At 56.1% G+C, this 18,715-nt stretch overlaps 2 protein-coding genes across 2 annotated transcripts; one reads left to right on the top strand and one right to left on the bottom strand.

Moving 5' to 3' along the window:
- Positions 1–72: 72 nt before the first annotated feature.
- Positions 73–7,825, top strand: NMRK2 (nicotinamide riboside kinase 2). Its single transcript, XM_054175335.1, has 8 exons — positions 73–137; positions 2,175–2,265; positions 4,257–4,305; positions 4,597–4,768; positions 6,209–6,280; positions 6,737–6,843; positions 7,379–7,464; positions 7,577–7,825. The coding sequence occupies exons 1-7, from the start codon at positions 112–114 to the stop codon at positions 7,462–7,464; spliced, it is 603 nt and encodes a 200-aa protein (XP_054031310.1). The 5' UTR covers positions 73–111; the 3' UTR covers positions 7,577–7,825.
- Positions 7,826–12,151: 4,326 nt separating this feature from the next.
- On the bottom strand, positions 12,152–18,450 carry DAPK3 (death associated protein kinase 3). The gene is made up of 9 exons (XM_054175305.1): positions 18,370–18,450; positions 17,234–17,375; positions 14,971–15,331; positions 14,412–14,541; positions 14,209–14,257; positions 13,995–14,021; positions 13,752–13,904; positions 13,145–13,190; positions 12,152–12,969 (listed from the first exon to the last, which is right to left on the bottom strand). The coding sequence occupies exons 2-9, from the start codon at positions 17,293–17,295 to the stop codon at positions 12,427–12,429; spliced, it is 1,371 nt and encodes a 456-aa protein (XP_054031280.1). The 5' UTR covers positions 17,296–17,375; positions 18,370–18,450; the 3' UTR covers positions 12,152–12,426.
- Positions 18,451–18,715: the final 265 nt, after the last annotated feature.

Below are 18,715 nucleotides of genomic sequence, written 5' to 3'. Positions count from 1 at the left end.
GCTTTGTGCTGCAGGAAGTTCCTTTAGCCTCTTTAATTATTTTTTCCGCCCCCCGCCCCCCTCCCGCCACCACCACCACCACATTCCCGCTAAGGAGGCAGCTTGGCAGAGATGAAATACATCATAGGCATCGGAGGGTGAGTTTTTGGTGGCGTTTTCTCTATATTCTGCTTTTTCTCTCTTTTTTGTTTTTTTCTTCTTCTTCTCGTTTCATTCTGTGAGATGATTTAAGGCTGGGAGATGCTGGATCTGGGTTAGGAAATAGCTTTTTTTTTTTTTTAAAGGCTTATAAAAATGACGGCGATTTGCTGACTCTTCGCTTGGGCTGCACAGTATTCCCCCCCCCCCCCCCCCCCCCCCTTTTTTTTAGTCCTCCCCCAGCATCATTCTAAATTAATTTTGTAGGTCAGCTGAAGCGGCGCGGCTCGAACCTTAAAATAGTTCTTTTCAGCCGGTAACTTAGGGCTTCTAAACGCTGCTCTGAAAGGCAAAGAGGACAAGAATCCTGCGTCAGATCCGACGGGGGTGGGCGAGGGGTGGGGAGCTGCACAAAAAGCTTTCATTGCCTTGAATAAAAGGCTGATGGTTTATTGTGCGCTGGGCCGGGGCAAGGCGGCTGGGGACAGCCCCGCTGATGCTGCGGGGTTGGTGGCGCTGACACTCGGGCAAAGAGGTGGACTTCCAGCGTGGAATGGTGGGAGATGGTGCCAGGGGGTTCAGGGCTTCGCTTCTGCATCAAACCTTGGGCAAGGAGCACGGAGAGGTTTTGAGCGCTCGCCCTGCCTCGGAGAGGGTTATCCGAGCCCCTTTGTATGCCAAGGGGCTTTGCCGTTACAAAGCGGGCTGAGTCATAACTCGGAGCACGCTTCCCTCCGTTCTTAATTCATTCAAGGTATTTTTAAGAGCACTTTTTTTGGGGGGGGGTGGGCGGGGAGGGGGGCGGCTTCCAAAGCTGCACAGCCGAACTGGCAGCGAGCGAGGCCGTTCCAGGGCAGCGAACGCCGCTGAGGAGTCGCTGGAGACCTAGGCTGGCGGCCGCCCGCTCGCCGCCGGGCAACGTCTTCCAGCCCGGGGGTTCCCCGGGGAGCCAAGGCAGGACACCGAGCGCTGCCCCCCCCCCCCCCGCCCGGTGCCGCAGATAACGGTGCGGCCTCCCGCGCGCGCGCCGAGCGCGGCCGTTGGGAGCGGCGCGAGCGGTCCCGCGCGCGGGCCGGCCGCAGCCAGTGACCGGCGAGGCGGGGGCGGGGCGGGCGGGCGCAGCCAATGGGCGGTGAGCGCGTGGAGTGGCGGGGAATTCGAACGGGCTGGGCGCGGGGAGCCGCCGCGGCTCGGTTCGGTCGCGGCGTCCCGGGGAGGAGACTGGGGCTCGGCGCTGGCACCGCGGCACCGCAATTGGGTCGCAACGGCCCCGTGAAAGGCTCCGGACTGGGGCTGGGAAGTGCCCGGCAGGAAAGGACCCGGGGGGTGCTGGGTGACAGCAGCTGGAAGCGAGCCAGGCTGTGCCCACGTGGCCAAGAAGGCTACCGGCAGCCTGGGCTGGATCAGCAAGACTAGGGATTGTCCCAGGCCAGCAAGACTAGGGATTGTCCCAGGCCAGCAGGACTAGGGATTGTCCTCATGCACTGGCCACTGGTAAGGCCACAGTTCAAATCCTGAGCTCAGTTTTGCATCCCTGACTCCAAGAAGGACATTGAGGAGCTGGAGCAGGTCCAGAGAAGGCCAAAAAGGTGGGGAAGGGTCTGGTGAGGGTCAGCTGAAGGAACTGGGGTGGTGCAGCCTGGAGAAAGGGAGGCTGAAGTGAAACTTCTTTGCTCTCTCCAACTCCCTGAAAGGAGGCTGGAGCCAGGTGGGGGTTGGGCTTTTCTCCCAAGGAACAAGTGACAGGATAAGAGGAAATGGCCTCAAGCTGCCCCAGGGGAGGTTTAGGTTGCTCATGAGGTTTGATTTCTTCCCCTTGAGGGTTGTCAGGCCCTGGGCCAGGGTGCCCAGGGCAGTGGTGGAGTCCCTGTCTCTGGAGGGGTTTCAAATCCCTGGAGATGTGGTGCTGAGGGCCACGGTTTAGAGGTGACCTGGCAGTGCTGAGCTAAGACCTGGACTGGATGATCCTCAGGGTCTCTTCAAGCTGAAACAGTTCTAAAACATAGCTCTAACATCTCTGTCTCCTCCCTGTGCAGTGTCACCAATGGTGGTAAAACCACCTTGACCAACAGAATCATCAAGGCACTGCCTAACTGCTGTGTGGTCCACCAGGATGACTTCTTCAAGGTAAGCCAAGCTCCTCCTTTCTTGAGGACATTAACTGCATGCAGTGACAGCAGTTGTAGGTCCCCCTGTAAGTCTTATACTCTTGTGCAAGCTTTCCAGGTAAGTTTTGCCAGTTAAGAGCAGGACAGTTTCTGATCATTCTTTTTTCCTTATATATATATTTCTGTAAATCAATTTGGACAGATAAGGAGCTGCTGACCTTGACACACTCCAGTGTCTGCCAGCTTCTGCAGAAGTGGAGCTTGGCACAGAAGGGCTTGCAGCAAAAGCTTCCTTTAGTTCCAGATCCTAACTTAAGTCAGCAGTTTGGCCTAAAGTTAAAGTTTATTTACTGTACTGTGCACCAGTTGTTTTCTCCTTGCTGGGTTTTCCTCTTTGTTTTGTGTACCTGACAATGTGGCTCCTCCAAACCTACTTGAGGGTTTAAAGCACCCCTAGCTTGATTTCAATACAAACAGTTGTATTGGAGAGCTTTGACAGCTCCACATCAGAAACCCAGCTCAAAGGTGAGCACAGAGGGTTTGTGTTCTCCTGCCCCCAGCCTGGGAGTGCAGCAGGGGAAAGGTTCACATCAGAGCCACCTTCAGCAAACCCCCCAGGCTGCAACAATGAGAGGAATTCCAACAGACATGGACCCCACTGTAGGTGGAAGTCCGAGAGATGTGGTGACATACTTGTAGTGGCATCTTGTCCCCTAACACATGAGGTGCTCCAGCAGCACAGGGTTGGTTTGCCCTGCCCTTGCAAGTGGTGCTCGAAGCAGAGGGAGACATTCATTGGGAAGAGCTTTGCCAGAAGCCTCCTGCACAAATTGGTCAGACCTGAGCCCTTAGGGGAGGAATGGTTTGACTTCATCCATATCTTCTCTCTGGTGTGTTCAGCTGGCAAATGCTGCTGCAAGTAAAGCCATAACAAGAGACCCAAGTCATGCTGTGGTGACTCATTAGAGCCTTTAGGACCTGAAATCCCTCTCCTTGAAGCTGCACATTTTAGCTGCTACTTGAAATGCAAATATTCCTAAGCTCTTTATGTTGACTCCTAACCAGGAGCCTCTAATATTTTTGCCTACCAACAGCATATCAAACCCTTGCTATTTATCCAGAGTGGCTTGACAGAGCCTCAAAAAACCCTCACTTGCCCAAATTCTAAGGGTTGGATTCTTTGCTGTGGCCCAAAGAAGGCTCTGTAGTAGCGAACGCTTTGCATAGCCACAAAAAAAGCCTAAACATCAAATTCCTGGGGTTGGATTCTTTGCTGTTGTCCAGTGAGGGGTCTGTAACTGAAATAAACACTTTGCATAGCCACAAAAAATCCTAAACATCAAACCCTTGGGGTTGGAGTCTTTGCAGTTGCCCAATGAGGGGTCTGTAATGAAATAAACACTTTGCATCACCACAAAAAAACCCTAAACATCCAAGTTCCTGGGGTTGGATTCTTTGCTGTGGCCCAAAGAAGGGTTTGTAATTGAAATAAACACTTTGCATAGCCACAAGAAAACCTAAACATCAAATTCTGGGGGGTTGGATTCTTTGCTGTTGTCCAGTGAGGGGTCTGTAACTGAACGCTTTGCATAGCCACAGAAAAACCTCAACATCAAACCCTTGGGCTTGGATTCTTTGCTATTGTCCAATGAGGGGTCTGTAACTGAAGTGAACGCTTTGCATAGCCACAGAAAAACCTCAACATCAAACCCTTGGGCTTGGATTCTTTCCTGGTGCCCAAAGAGGGGTCTGTAACTGAAGTGAACACTTTGCATAGCCACAAAAAGAAAGTCCTAAACGTGCAAATCCCTGGGGCTGGATTCTTTGCTGTGGTCCGAAGAGGGGTTCTGTAACGGTGAAGTCTGTTCTGTTGTGTGCCTGTTGTCGTGCACAGAGGGTCTGTGAACTGTCTGAGGTGAACACTTTGTTGTCTGTTGCAGTAGAGGCCAGGTGGTAGGGAGCTGGAGACGCTGAGTTTGCAGCAATGTTTTATTGCTCACTATATTTCAGCCACAAGATCAAATAGAAGTCGGGGAAGACGGCTTTAAGCAGTGGGATGGTAAGAGCAGTGTTCCCTATAGGATGCAGTAATGTATATTACTTTATTTTTTTCCTAAGTATTTCTTTGTTTATTTTCTTTGTTATTGTTGTTGTTTTTTCTTCTAATTAAACAAGCTTTAACTGTAACATTTTACCTAATTTTGTTTTGCTTTTAATGTTCAAGTTGATTCTATGCTTTATTAGTTTTGCTTTTCTTCTAAAGCTTGATGTGTGCTTCATGGCATTTGATTGTCTTCCCCCCCCCACCCCTGTTTGTACCCTCCCATCCTTTCCCCTTTCTCCTGACTAGTGTTGGATTCCTTGGATATGGAGGCAATGGTGAGCACTGTGCGTGCCTGGATGGAGAACCCGGTGAAGTTTGCTCGCTGCCACGGGGTGAGCGTCACGCCTGGCCCTGAAGAGCCAGCCTCCAAGGATATCCATGTGCTGGTCATTGAAGGCTTCCTGCTCTATAATTACAAGTAAGGTGTGGGGAAGGATTTGTGCTTTGCCAGGGGAAACCTCTTTGCTGTGAGGGTGCTGGGGCAGGCTGCCCAGAGAGGGTGTGGAGTCTGCCTTCTCTGCAGAGATTCCAAACCCACCTGGGCACTGGGATCCTGGGCAAGCTGCTGTGGGTGGCCCTGCTTGACCAGGGGGGTTGCACAGGGTGGTCCCTCTAGGTCCTTTCCAACCCTCACCATGCTGGGGTTCTGTGACACCAGATCCCCAGTGCCAGGGCTGAAATCTCCTCTTTACTAACACATCCACCCTGTCCTGAGCTATTACATGTAAGAATTCATGGCAGGGAGGTTGGAGTAGATGATGTCTAAGGTCCCTTCCAACTTCAGCCATTCTAGGCTTCAACCTTGCCAGTAAATGCTGGGAAAGGTGAGGTGCACACAGGACTGTCTTAGGGCAATGTAGGAAGCTCTTGTTTAGGGCACAGGGAAACCTTAGACCAAGTCTTGCAAATACTGAGGCAGCAGTAAAGGTGCAGAAGTCCTTCTGGCCAGCTCCATGGTGCCCAAGCCTTGACCTGCAAAAGGCTGTTGATGAGAGCAAGTTGTTAATCCACCCTGCCTGGCTCTCTGCTGGGCTTTAGGAGTAGTTTGTCCTTGTGTGATCCACGTGAGCCCATGGCACACGTGCTGCCCCAGCACTGAGGAAACTGAGCCTGGTGGTTAGTTGGGCACTGGAGCAAAGATCAACCCTTTTCTTTTTCATCCATACATAAGGGCAAGGAATTCTTGGCAGGAAGATTGGGAGCCCAGCCTGGCACTGAAGAGAGAAAAGTTCCAACAGTTAAATATATAAACTTCAGGAAACTGCTAGAAAAGAAACAAGCAGAAGGGATTTTTTTTCTTTCTTCCTTGGGCTCCAAAGTGCAATTTTGTTTACAAAACTCTTGGAAGAGAAGGAGGCCACTTGGCAGAGCTGGAATGGTTTGAGCTGCACCATTCCAGCTTCCCAAACTGAAGGGAGAGTTCCAAGCAGCCACCTGGGACCTGCCAGACCAAGATTGGCCAACTGGAGATGGAGCTGGCACACTGCTGGGTGCTCCTGGCCTGGTCCTGGGGAGCTCATGCTTGGTGTCTCTCCTGAAGGTCACAAATCCCTCTGAAGGGCCCAGTCCTTAACAGGACCTTTCCTTTGGTCTGGAAGGAGCATTTCACCCAGAGGGATTTGGGTGGGAAGAGCACCATGGTGAGCTCCAGCAGCCAGCATTCTCCATGGTTTGGAGCTGCCTGCTGAGCAGGAGCTGTGTCTTCAAGAAACCACTTAGCTTTTGTTGTCTGCAATAGAGACAGATACAAGAGGCTAAAAGATACTTCTGTAGCTTTTTTGGGGTGAATTAACACTGCCAGAAAAGAAATAGTAGAAATGATGTAAAAATGGACTAAATTCTTTCTCCTCTCCCCTAGACCACTGATAGAGCTGTTTGACATCCGCTACTACCTGGCAGTTCCCTATGATGAGTGCAAGAGGAGGAGGAGGTGAGGAGATTCTCTGGTGGAAGTCTCATCCTTCCTTCCAGGAAAGGCTCTCCCCAGTACCAGAGCTCTCCAGGCTGCTTTTATGTCACTGTTACTGGGATATATTGGTGCCACCAGTTGGAAATACAGCAGCAAATGGGTAGTAGAAGTGGAGAAGGTCTTTCAGGTGGTGTTTTCTGAGCCTTTATCCCTGGCAGTTATGGGGATCAGCACCTGCATGATTCCTCCATGAGCAGCAGTAAGCTCTCAGATCCTGTTTGCTTTGCCCTCCCTGGAGCTTCTGCAGTCACCTTGGGTGCTTAAAGGAACTTCTTGCAAACCCTAGACAAATCCTGGTGGGAAATTGGGCTGTTTCTGAACTCCAGCTGTCGGGGAGCAGCTGTCAGGTGAAGTGCAGCAGTGCAGGAGAGGCTGTGTGGTGCCATAGTCCTGAGGTTCCTCTCCCCTCTGTTGCAGTACCAGGAACTACACCGTCCCTGACCCACCAGGGCTCTTCGATGGCCACGTCTGGCCGATGTACCTGAAGCACAGGAAGGAAATGGAGGACAGTGGGGTGGATGTTGGTAAGTCCCCCAAAACACCTCCCTGGGGATGGCAGGGGGGGTGTTAGGGAAGTCAGGGATTTAATGCCAGGCAGCTCTGAGTGTGATGATGCAATGGGCACCATGCATTTGGACTCCTGGCCTGCTTCACACCCAGAGGGGTGCAGCTCACAGCTGAGGTGGCTTCCCTGTGCTCTGTGCAAGCTGTGGGGTGGCTGGAGAGGGACTTTACAAAGTCATGGAGGGGTGATGGCCTCAGACTGGAAGAGGCTGGATTGAGATCAGAAATTAGGAAGAAACTCTTCCCCAGGAGGGTTGCTAAGGCACTGGAACAGGTTGCTCAGAAGTTGTGGAGGCTCCAAGGCTGGAAGTGATCAGAGCTGGGCTGGGTGAGGCCCTGAGCAACCTGCTCTAGTGGAGGTGTCCCTGCCTGTGGCAGGGGGTTGGAACTGGATGATCTTCAAGGTCCCTTCCAACCCATGTGATGAGTCCTTGAATCTCTACCTGCAGAAATTCTGCTCAGAACCTGCAGCCTGATTCTGTCTCTTTCCCTCAGTTTATTTAGATGGACTCAAGTCCAGGGATGAACTTTACAATCAAGTCTTTGAAGATATCCACAACAAGCTCTTAAACTGCTCCTAGGTAAGAATGTTCCTGCTTCTTGGGCTGGGGGGGGATAAAGGTGAGGGGCTGAGGGTTGGAGCCCACCTGCCCTCATGCTTGGGGCACTCATCTCTCCCTTTTTGCTTTCCAGGGCCTGGAAGACCTGAGAGAGCTGTGTACAGAACGATGTAAATAGTACTTGGAAGTCAGAGGGAGGCTTTATTTGTGTCACCTCTTCTTGCACTGCCCTTTGGCAAGAGAGGTTTTTTTGTATATAATTGAAAAAAAGAGACAAATATGAAGATAACTTATTGACAGCTGGGATGGACAGGACTGCTTTGGGGTTTTTTTATCTTATTTTCTATTCCACTGCCTTAAAGAGAAGCTGAAAATGCCTTTTTTTGTTGGGTTTTTTTTTTTAATGGAATAAGTAGAGTTGCTTTGGGCAAACTGATTCCTGCCCTCTGCAGATGGGAAGGCTTCATCTCATGGCTTGTTTGTAACATCAACTCAGTAAAGCTCAGCTTAAAAGCCTTTTCTGGGGGGCTCCTGTTTTAATATCTGGTGAAAATAAGAACTGGTAGAATGGGTTGGGTTGGAAGAGACCTTTCAGATCCATCAGGAGGTTGCCTCTCGTCCTGCTTGTCTCCAAACGTGACCAGAGTGAAGCCCTGGCCTGCAGCATTGTCCTCAGCCGGTGGCTGGCCCCAAGCTAATAATAAACCCTCCACAGTGTGTCCTGTGCCTGGTAAGGAAGGGAGCCAAAAGGCTGTGGTGAGATAGGTGAGTGCTGAGAGCTGTCAACCCCAGCTAAAGATAGGAAGTGCCATTAAAGTGATGTCCCCAAGCACATGGGGCACACCACGCTCCCACAGGTCACCCACAGCGAAGCACAAAGCCTCTCACGTGGGGTGAGTGTGGGGAGCTTTGGGGCACCAAAATAACCTGGCTGTGGTGTCAGCACAGCTCGCTGGGGAAGGGGTTTGGGGCAGGCCTTAATTAGAAACATGGCTCCAGAAAAGCAGCTGCCACAGTTGGGGCTGTTCAGCCTGGAGAAGAGAAGGCTCCAGGGAGGCCTTAGCGCTGCATTTCAGTACCTGAAGGGGCTCCAGGAGAGCTGGGAAGGGACTTTTGATAAGGGCTGGGAGTGCCAGGATGAGTGGAACATTTTTGAGCTGGAAGAGGGGAGTTTGAGACTGGAGATGAGGAAGAAATTCTTGACAGTGAGGGTGGGGAGACACTGGCACAGGCTGCCCAGAGAGGTGGCTGCCCCCTCCCTGGAGGTCAAGCTGGATGAGGCCCTGAGCAGCCTGAGGTGGTGGGAGCTGTCCCTGCCCGTGGCAGGGGGTTGGAACTGGCTGAGCTTGAAGGTCCCTTCCAAACCAATTTATGTCACCCCAAACCTGTTCTGGGGGTGTTTTGAGGAGTTTGGTGAAGCACCAAGGCAGTGGAATTTTCCAGTTGTGTGGCTGGAGCAGGGATGTCACAGCCAGACGTGAGGCCAATGGCACCACCCACACCTCCCCAGCTATAAAAGGCACATTTCCTGCTGTGCCACCCCGGGGTGTGCCTGGGGAGCCCCACAGCACTCTAATTACAGTGTCCTAGGGCTGGGAGCTCCTCTGAAGCAAAGTTGAGGAGCACTCCAGGCAGGACCAGGCTGCTGTGAGCCTTCACCCATCCCTTGTGCAGAGTCCCATGAGGGTGGGGGTTGGAGGAGACCTCTGGAGATCATCAGGGTCACCTAAAGAAGGTCACACAAACACATTCAGATGCTTTGTAACCACCACCTTTTTTGGCAGCCTGCTCCAGGCCTCCAGCAGCCTCACACCAAAGTTTCTCCTGTTCAGGTGGAACCTCCTGGGTTCCAGTTTGTGCCCAATATCCTTGTGCTGTCCTGGGCATTACTGACAAGCGTCTGGACCCCTGCCTCTTGCCCTCCACCCTTTAGCTCTTGCTGAGCATTGCTGCTCTGGGGCTGCTCTTCTCCAGGCTCTCAGCTTTTGCTCTTCACAGAGCTGCTCCAGGCCCCTCAGCATTCTGCAGCCCTGCCTTTGATGTCTTTATGTGGAGCATGTCCACACATTGGCTGCAGCTCTGCTCCCTGGCACAAACCCCAGCCCTGGCAGGACTTGATGTGTCATTTCCATCAGGGTTTTCCCTGTGCTAGCAGAGAAGTTCAGCCCTCACCTGATAAGCAGAGCAGGACCCTTGTCCCTTCATGGGGACATATAAGGACAATGCCACTGTGCTCTCTTCCAGCCAGCCCTGAGGAAGCAAAGAGCAGAGCCTAAAAAAGGCAGTGGGATGCTCTCTGCCCACAGAGAATAGAAACCCCCACCCCAGGGGGGTGTTGGCTCCAAAGAGGGGAATAAGGCACAACATCCCAGTGCTGTCACCTCCCTGAAGCTCCTGGGAGCAGCACTCAACTCCCAGCACCACTCCTGTTCTTGCAGTGGTTGTGTCAGCAGAGCTCCAGCAGTGTGAGCTCAACACTGCTGAGGCCACACCTTGAATCTGGGCTCAGCTTTGGGGCCCTCGCTTCAAGAAGGACATTGAGGGGCTTCAGCAGATCCAGAGGAGGGCAACAAAGCTGGGGAAGGGTCTGGAGAACAGGGCTGGGGATGAGCAGCTGAGGGACCTGGGGGTGTTTGGAGAAGAGGAGGCTGAGTGGAGTCCACCTCATTGCTGTTTACACCTCCCACCAGACCAGGTTGCTGAAAGCCTCATCCAGCCTGGTCTTAAACACTTCCAGGGATGAGGCACCCACAGCCTTTGTGGTTAACCCATTCCAGTGTCTTACCACCCTCAGGCAGCCCCACTGCACTCATTGCACCTCTGCAACTTCAAACTCCCTCAAATGAGGTCTGCTCCCACCTGCTCTGGAGCAGCGTAGTGCTGGGGAGGAGACAGCTGGGGTGAATGGCTGGAGACTCCCAAGAGCTTTGAAACAGGAACCTGTGGCACGAGGAGCAGCTGGGGAGCCTCAGCTCTGAGTGGCCTTTGCCCTGCTGTGGCTATAGGATTTCCATGCATCCTTCCCCACGCCAGCCCTGCTGATGAAGCAGCTCCAGCACAGCAGATCAAATGCCCAGGATTCCAGCTAAACCCCAAAGCCTCCCCTCCCAGCCCCCAGCTTGGAGGGGGGATGATGGCCCCAAGCCCCCTCTCTAGCCAGCCCTCAGTGCCCCCTACCATGACCAGATTCCTGTCCGGCACGCCTGGGCCGTGCAACGGATCCTGCTCTGCCCTGGGCTGCTGCCAGCAGCCTGCTGGTCATGTCCTCACCCCAGGATGCCAAGTGTCTTGGCCTGGAAAACAGAGCAGCCTAAAATTACCCCCAGGCCCACATGCCCCGAGGGGTGGCATGAAACCTACACCCTGTGGGACGTCAGCAGGCAGCAGGCAGGGCTCCCAGGGAGGGGGACACGTGGCACGTCCCTTCCGCCCAGGCTGTGCCCGCTTGGCTGCCAACCCAGACCCCAGGGAGCTGGGGGGGCAGAGCTGGAGTGACAACACACATCCTAAATTGAGCAAATCCCCTCAGCACGGAGCTCAGCCCGAGGCAAAGTCCCTGCCATGGGCTGCTGGCAGAGCCCAGGGGCCGTGGGCACCGCTGGGCTTGGGCTGGTGGTTCCCCTGATCAGGTTCCACTTGGCTCTGGCACCACAGCCATGGGCAGCCAGAAAGCTCCCTGGGGCTCCCAGTGGTAACCCAGCCCCAGGTTCTCATCTGTGCCCCGCAGAAGGTGGTGATTTAGGACCCTGTCCCCTCTTGTCCTTGTCCACTGGAGGCCAGAGGTGAGGGGAGAGGGTCCAGCCTCCGCCAGCCCCCCAGCCCTGGCCACCAGCTGCTCTGCCACGCTCACCAGTGGTACCAAAGCCCATCAGCCCTTCCTGGCCCTGAGAATGTTGGAGCTAATTCCTTATCCACTCTGCTCCCATGGGAAATGGGGAGAGAGGTTGGACTCGATGACTTTTAAAGGTCCCTTCCAAGCCAAACCTTTCCACGTTTCTATGGCAACAGGACCTTGCTGGTGCCCTGCAAAAGGGGGAAAAGCAACGGGACCCCACAGCAACCCTGGGACCCTCCTCACACCCAAGGGCTTCCCTGGGGCCCCATGGCCCTATCTGAGCCTCAAATTCTCAGGACCAGCCCTCGACCTCCCTCAGAGGCCAAGGCAGGAGGGGCTGGGGGCTCCCCTAGACTTGGTGCATCCTACAACCCATCCCTAAAGCCCCTCCAAGACCTCAGGGAGCTCACCCACCAGTGCTGGGGCTGATAAGGCAAGGATAAAAGCCTTTTTCCCCCAAAATTAAGGAAACCTCTTTGGGATGAGAGCACAAATTTCATGTGGGGGCACAGCAGAGGAGCTGTCACCCGCCCAGTGTGTCCTTGTCCCCCTCCCTCCCCAGCAGGAGCCACAGCTGCAGGGAAACTTTTACCTTTATTTTGTTTATTTTGTTGAAAGGAGGGAGTGCCCAGTGGGACCGAGGCCTGGGGGGGCTGTGACACCCCAGGGAGGAGTGGGGGGCGGCCAGGGTCACCCATGGGGCTGAGGCACCTTGGGCCACACAGGAATTGGTCCTCAGTGATGGCTGGCGTGTGGCAGGGTTTAGAGGAGGGGTCTCCCCACCAAGACCCTCCCTGCTCAAGGCAGGGTGCTGCAGCAGCTCCAAGAGCCAGGGCCCAGGATGGGGTGGGGAGAATTGGTCCCCAGGCCCCATCTCAGTAATGGGGAGAGCAGCTGGGGTGGGGAGCAGGGGGACAAGAAGCCAAGCAAGAGCCGCACGCAGGAAGCCGAATCCCAGGCCGGCACAGCCCGAGCCCCCTGAGGTGGTGGTCTCCAGGGAGCCACCAGCCCCCAGAGAGCCCAGCAGAGCCTGGGCACATCTGCAGAAGGCTGTTGGTGGCCCAGCTCCTCGGGTGAGCAAGGGGCAGAGCCACCAAGGCGCCTCCAGGCAGGACAAGCCAAGCCGAGGCCGAGGGCAGGCGGCGGCGCTAGCGGATGCTGCCGTCCCCCTCGCTGCTCTGCAGCTTCTCCCTCTCGATGGACCACACCAGCTCCTGCACGAACTTCATCTCCGAGGCCACCTGCTTGGCCAGGGCCTCGTAGTGGTTCTCCAGCTTCCTGTAACGCCTCTTGAGGCCGTTGGCCACCTGCACCACGCTTCTGGTCTCCTCCTGCGCCTGCTTCTTCAAGGCCTCGGTCTTCTGCAGCTCCTGCCGGATCTGCCGCAGGTCTTGGCTGATGCTTTCATTCTCCTCCTTGTACCACGACTCCTTCTCCTCGTAGATGGACAGCAGGGCCTCGATGTCCTCCTGGAAGGACTTCTTGTTCCTCTCCAGCTCTCGGAGGCTCTCCTCAGCTGCAGCCACCTCCTCCATGACCTTGGAGAAGCGCTCGAAGTTGATGTAGGTGTTGTTGGGCGGCATGCTGGAGTGGGACTTGATGGTGTACTCCTTCAGGCGCGTGGTCTTCAGCCGGCGCCGCTCCGGCTTCTTGCAGCTGTCCTCGTTACGGACGTTCCTCCTCTTGATCACCTGAGCAGAGGCACAGCCACAGGCGTGGGGCCACAGCCAGCACTCTGGGACCTGAGCATCCACCCAGAGCCCACCCCTGGCAGCAAGGCAGCCCCAGCTGAGAGGGAAAGAGCAGCGGAGGTTCACCCCCAACCTCTTGGACACCACAAAAAGTTCCAATTCTTTAACTTCTCACCTTAATCCAAGGGTGCTCCAGGCTCTGGGCGATGGTCATTCGCTTCCTGCAATGACAGCAAGGCTGCAGTTGAGGGGCAGAGGCTCTGCTGCCTCTTTCCCTGGTCAGATCCTGGAGAAGCAGCTCAGATCACATCACCCTTGCAGCACAGATGAGCCCACACAAACCCACTGTACTTGGTGGTGCCCCAGAGCAGGGCCACATCCAGCTCCCAAGGGCCCCAGCCAGCCCCTCAAGAGCAAATACACAGACAAGAGCCCACAGGAACCTCCTAATCAATGACTGACCATGCAGCACCACCCCAGGCTCCTGGGTGCTCTGGCCAGCCCACGATCCCTTCCAAACCCCTTTCCCTCCCTGCTGCACCTTCAGGGTGACCCCAGAATTCACCCCAGGGGTAAGGAGACTCTGGTTCCCAAATCCTACAAGCAGCAGGTAGGCAACAGAGGGATAAAGGGGATTTATAAACAGGGATGATGTGCTAAAGCCTCAAGGCTAAAGCCAAGCACAGGCAGGAGAGGTGGGAGCCGCCTGTGCATGCAGGGTTGGGCAGCAGGGAGTGTCCCCTCTCCAGGGGCTGTCCCCAGCTCCACTCCCAGTGTCTCACTTGGGGTCCTTGACGAGCAGGCGGCGGATGAAGTCCTTGGCCAGCTCGCTGGTGTTGCTGAAGTACTCCTCATCAAAGTCATAGTTGACAGCAGATATGTTGGTCAGGGTCTCCTGCTTCGTTTCCCCCAGGAAGGGAGAGGCTCCGCTCAGCCTGCAGAGAGAGCAGGCTGTGACCCCTCCAAAAGAAGGGGACACACACCCCCTGCTGTGCCTGTCACCCCCAGCCCCCCCTGATACTCACAGGATGTAAGTGATGACCCCGATGCTCCTGGAAGAGAAAGAGGAGGCTGAAGCCCTGTGGAGTGCTGTTGGTGCCCTCTCTTAGAGCTTTCAGCACGAGGGGAGATGGGCAGTGCAAGCCCAGCCAGGCGACCAGCCACTGGTGCCACTGGGACCAGCCACTGGGACCAGCCACTGGTGCCACCGGAAGGAGTTTGAGGGAGGGACTCACTCACCACATATCAGCCTCCAGCCCCAGGGGTTCGTAGTTGACAATTTCTGGGGCTTCAGAAGGAAAGAGGGAAGAAAAAAATGTTTGTTCTGGGGAAAAGCAGCCTGTCCCCATGGCTACATCCCCCAGCTGCCCAGCCTGCAGCACCAGGGTGCTGAGAATCTCTCCAAAGCTCTCAGAGCCCAGAGGAGCCCCACAGGCTCTCACCTACAAACTCTGGGGTCCCAAATATGTTCTTGAATTCATTCCCTGCTTCAATCTTGTGGGCGATCCCGAAGTCGATGAGCTTGATGCGAGGGTTTGGCACGTTCTTGTCCAGCAGCATGATGTTCTCTGGCTGTGGGAGGACAGGAGATGGTGGTGACCCCACATGCTTGCCCCTGCCCTCGTCTCCCCAGATGAGAAAACACATGCCTCAAGCAGGGATAGAGCCCAGATCTCGGTCACCTCCTCTTGGAAGTTTTAGAAGTCTAACCTGTTGTAATTCCTTGAAGTATTTTGCTGCCAGCAGGGCCAACCCATACCCAACTGTTTTACTCACAGACTGGATTTAAAAGGGACCTTAAAGATCATCCAGCTGCAACCCCCCTGCCATGGGCAGGGACACCTCCCACCAGCCCAGGCTGCTCAAGGCCTCATCCAACCTGACCTTGAACACCCCCAGGGAGGAGGCAGCCACAGCCTCCCTGGGCAGCCTGTTCCAGTATCTCCCCACCCTCACTGTCAAGACTGTCTTCCTCGTCTCCCGTCTCAATCCCTCCCTCACCTTCAAGTCGAAGTGGGCGATGCGCTTGGAGTGCAGGTAGTGCACCCCGTCCAGGATCTGCTTGAGGAACTGGGTGGCCTCCTCCTCCGTCAGCGACTCCTTCTCAGCCAGGAAGTCGAAGAGCTCCCCGCCCGAGACCAGCTCCAGGATCAGCACCACGTCCGTCTTGTTCTCGAAGATGTCGTGCAGGGTGATGATGTTGGGGTGCTGGATCTCCCGCAGGATGTCCACCTCCCGCTCGATCTCCTCGCGGCTGACGCCGCGGCGGCTGGACGACAGGCGCCGCTTCTTGATGAACTTGGCCGCGTACTCCAGGCCTGTCTTCCGCTCCCGGCACTTCCGCACGATGGCGAACTGCCCGCTGCGGGAGCAGGAGCACAGCGCGTTAGGGGTGCAAGGGAGCCCTGGAGATCGTGGAATCACAGAACTCTCAGGGCTGGAAGGGACCCCAAGGCTCAGCCGGTTCCAACCCCCTGCCATGGGCAGGGACACCTCACACCGCAGCAGGTTGCTCACAGCCACAGCCAGCCTGGCTGCAAACACCTCCAGGCATGAGGCTTCCACCACCTCCCTGAGCAACCTCTGCCAGTCTCTCACCACCCTCATGGGGCAGAGCTTCTTCCTAACATCCAATCTGAATCTACCCATTTCTAGCTTTGTTCCATTCCCCCTAGTCCTATCATTATCTGACACCCTTAAATGTCCCTCACCCACTTCCTTGTAGTCCCCCTTCAGATGCTGGAAGACCAGCATCTCCCAGTCCAATCCCCCTGCCAGAGCAAGGCCATAGAATCCAGCACAGGTCACACATGAATGCATCCAGGCAGGGCCTGAAAGTCTCCAGAGGAGACAACGTCCTGTGGGGAGCCTGTTCCAGTGCCCTGTGACCCTTACAGAGGCAAAGAGAGGATCTACTGCAGCACATGTGCCAGCCTGGCAGGAGAATGAGAGTCACAAGGTTTTCCTGGGGTCTATGGGGAATTGGGGTCCTCCTGGCACGTTGCTGGGATTTGCACACCTGGTGCAGGTGTGCAAACATGGGGTGGAGGAAGGAAATTCTTCCCAGGGATGCAGCAGCCTCTCCCTGGGCTGCTTGAGTGCTGTTGGGACCATCCAGGGTGGCTGGGAGGTGCCCATCAGCCCCTAGTTCAAGCCAGAAGCCCCCAGGGTTATTCCAAGAGCCCAGTGGCTCTAGGATGCCATGAATATCCAACGGGAAACCAGCGGGATCGGGAGAAATGCCTGGAATTAGATCAAGCAGCAGCTCAAACTACACTTGGGAATCAGAGGCTTGGGGGGAGGCAGAGCTCAGGGCACCAATGAGTGCTTTGAGGAGCTGGGTCCCGCTCACACTGGCACCGCTGCTATGGCAGGACCCTGACGCCAAGCCCCACACAGCCACAGGATGCCCAAGGCCCCTCGACACCTTCCTGCCGAGGGCGGATCCATCCCACACCCCCGGGCTGCTCCCTCCCCTGCTGGCTGGCCTGGCCATTGGTCATGGCTGTGGCAGGCAGTGACGTGTGGCCCGGCCACCGGCCTCCGTCAGCGCGCACGCAGGACCCAAGAGGCACGGCGCTGGGTCGTGGCCAGGGCCACTCACAGCCCCCCCTGGGGCACAGACCAGTCTTGCCCAGGTGGAACCTCTCCCCACAGCTCACACTGGACTACAGCTCCACTGCAGCCCCTAAAGGAGGCCCCTGGAAGCTCACTCCCCCTTTTAGAAGCAAACCCTAAACCCACCCAGAACATTTCTGCGGTGCAAGCATTTTCCCCAAGGACCTCCCCAGGGGAGCCCTGGGCCCGGGCAGACCACGGCATGGCTGAGGCAGTGCTGGAGGATTCAAACCCAGCCCACACACCCCGCCTTGGCCTCCCGATGATCAAACCCCATCTGCATGCAGTGATTCACCCCAGATGGGTCCCGCAGGCGCAGAGCAGGGCCGGAAGCTGCCAGCAGAGGCCCAGCAGCCCTGGCCGAACCCAGAGGGGCTGGGAGCTCTGCAGGGAGCTGCTGGGAATGCCCAGATGGAAGAGAGTTGAGTGCTGATGTGCATCTTTTTGGTTTAACATCAAGCTGCCAGAGGTGCCTGGCTCCCAGCACAGCCCCCAGCTTGCAGGTGGCACTGGGGGTGTCACCAGTATGGGGATAGCACAAGTGTATAGCACTAGCAGGGTGAAGATCCCAGCCTGGTGCTTGTGCAGGGGGTGCAGCCATGGAACCCCCACCTCCCATCCCAGAACATGGGAGGATGTCACTCACCTGCCCAGCTCTTCACCCATCTCATAGAAGTCCTCCACGCTCTCCTGCCGGAAGGTGGACATGGCTGCAGGGCCCCCAGGGAGCCAAAGCTGACCCTGTGAGTGGAGGAGGACAGTACTGGGGAGCAGCTGGAGATCAGCACCTGCAGCACCAGGAAAAGGGGGGTTATGCTCCAGCAGCACCACACCACCAGCAACAGATCTATTGTGGCAGGACCCTGCCCCTCAGTTTGCTCTCCCCCAGCAGTGCAGCCCCATGCTAAGCCATAGATCCATCCCAAGGATGTCCCCCCCGGTTTCATCATGCTCCAAAGCCTGTGGGAATCCCCTGCTCAGCCCAGCCCTACAGGGATGTCCTGGGGGGAGAGAAGAGGGAACAGAGGCCATGGCTGTGTGGGCACCATGGCTGTGAGCCACATGGTCTCTGTCACAACAGCCAGAGACACACACCTGTAGCTGAGGAACCCCCCAGCACAGCCAGTGGCACCTCATTACCCTCACTCTGGCCCTACCCAGCACTGTTCCCATAGCCCCCCAATTCCCCACTGTCACTCCCTGCCTCACAGCTCCCACACCTCCCTATCCTGAGTCCCCACAGCTCCCCCTGCCTCATAACCCCTGGTCCAGAGCCCCATCCGTCCCCCATAGCTCTTTCCTGCCCCACAGCCCCCACATCCTAAACTGTGTTATCCTCTCTTTGCCCCCAAAACCTCCACCCCCATAGGTTCTCCAATCCCCCACAGCCTCTCCCTATCACACAAACCCTACACACAGACCCCCCACCCATTGCACCCCAAAACCCCACAGCCCTCCCATTTGAATCCTCCCCATCCCCACCCTACCCCACAACCCCCAGTTTCCCAAGCCCCCCAATCCCTTACGGCCACCATACCCCACCCCAACCCCCGCAGCCCCTCAAACCCCAATTTCACAGCCCTCCAGATACCCTCCTCCCCTTCCTACCCCATCTCCTCCCTACTCCCGCAGGCCTCACCCCTTCCTCACTTCCCCCCACTTAAAAGTCCCCTGTCCCCTCTCACAACCCCCCTCTTAAGCCCCTTTTCTCACCCCAAAACTCCCCTCTCCATCCGTGCCCCCACCAACTCCCCTTCCCACATCTCTCCCCTCAGGCCCCACCTGGGCCGCAGCCGCCCGCGTCGCCGCCACCGCCGCATTCCAGCACTGCTGCCGGCTCCGCCCACCGAGCTCCGCCATTGGCTCCACCCAGCTTCGGCTCAACCGCGATTGGCTCCACCCAGAGGTAGGTCCGCCATGATTGGCTCCACCCACACGGTCCCGCCCAGCCGCCTAAAGGCGGGTCAGAGGCTCCGGCGTGGGGCTGGGCGCGCTGCCGTAGCTCCCCCCCACCTCACAGCGCCTCCCGCCCCTTCGCGTAAAAACACCCCCAAAAGAGCTAAATTTCACCATTATTCGAGTTTTATTAATTCCAGTGGCACTAATACAGGCGGCGATGGGCACGACA

Source organism: Dryobates pubescens, chromosome 31, assembly GCF_014839835.1.
Source record: "Dryobates pubescens isolate bDryPub1 chromosome 31, bDryPub1.pri, whole genome shotgun sequence".
Taxonomy (NCBI): domain Eukaryota; kingdom Metazoa; phylum Chordata; class Aves; order Piciformes; family Picidae; genus Dryobates; species Dryobates pubescens.
Note: the sequence above shows the minus strand (reverse complement) of the source record. Positions and strands in the feature narration are given on the sequence as shown.

Bases quoted from the DNA above. Each gene is read 5' to 3' on its own strand.
- DAPK3 (XM_054175305.1), bottom strand. From the start codon at position 17,295: ATGTCCACCTTCCGGCAGGAGAGCGTGGAGGACTTCTATGAGATGGGT. The intron at 15,332-17,233 runs GTGAGTGACATC...CTGCTCCCGCAG, and splicing joins ATGGGTGAAGAGCTGGGCAG to CGGGCAGTTCGCCATCGTGC. The intron at 14,022-14,208 runs GTGAGTGAGTCC...TTTCTCTTCCAG, and splicing joins GGGCTGGAGGCTGATATGTG to GAGCATCGGGGTCATCACTT.
- NMRK2 (XM_054175335.1), top strand. From the start codon at position 112: ATGAAATACATCATAGGCATCGGAGG. The intron at 2,266-4,256 runs GTAAGCCAAGCT...ACTATATTTCAG, and splicing joins ACCAGGATGACTTCTTCAAG to CCACAAGATCAAATAGAAGT. The intron at 4,769-6,208 runs GTAAGGTGTGGG...CCTCTCCCCTAG, and splicing joins TTCCTGCTCTATAATTACAA to ACCACTGATAGAGCTGTTTG.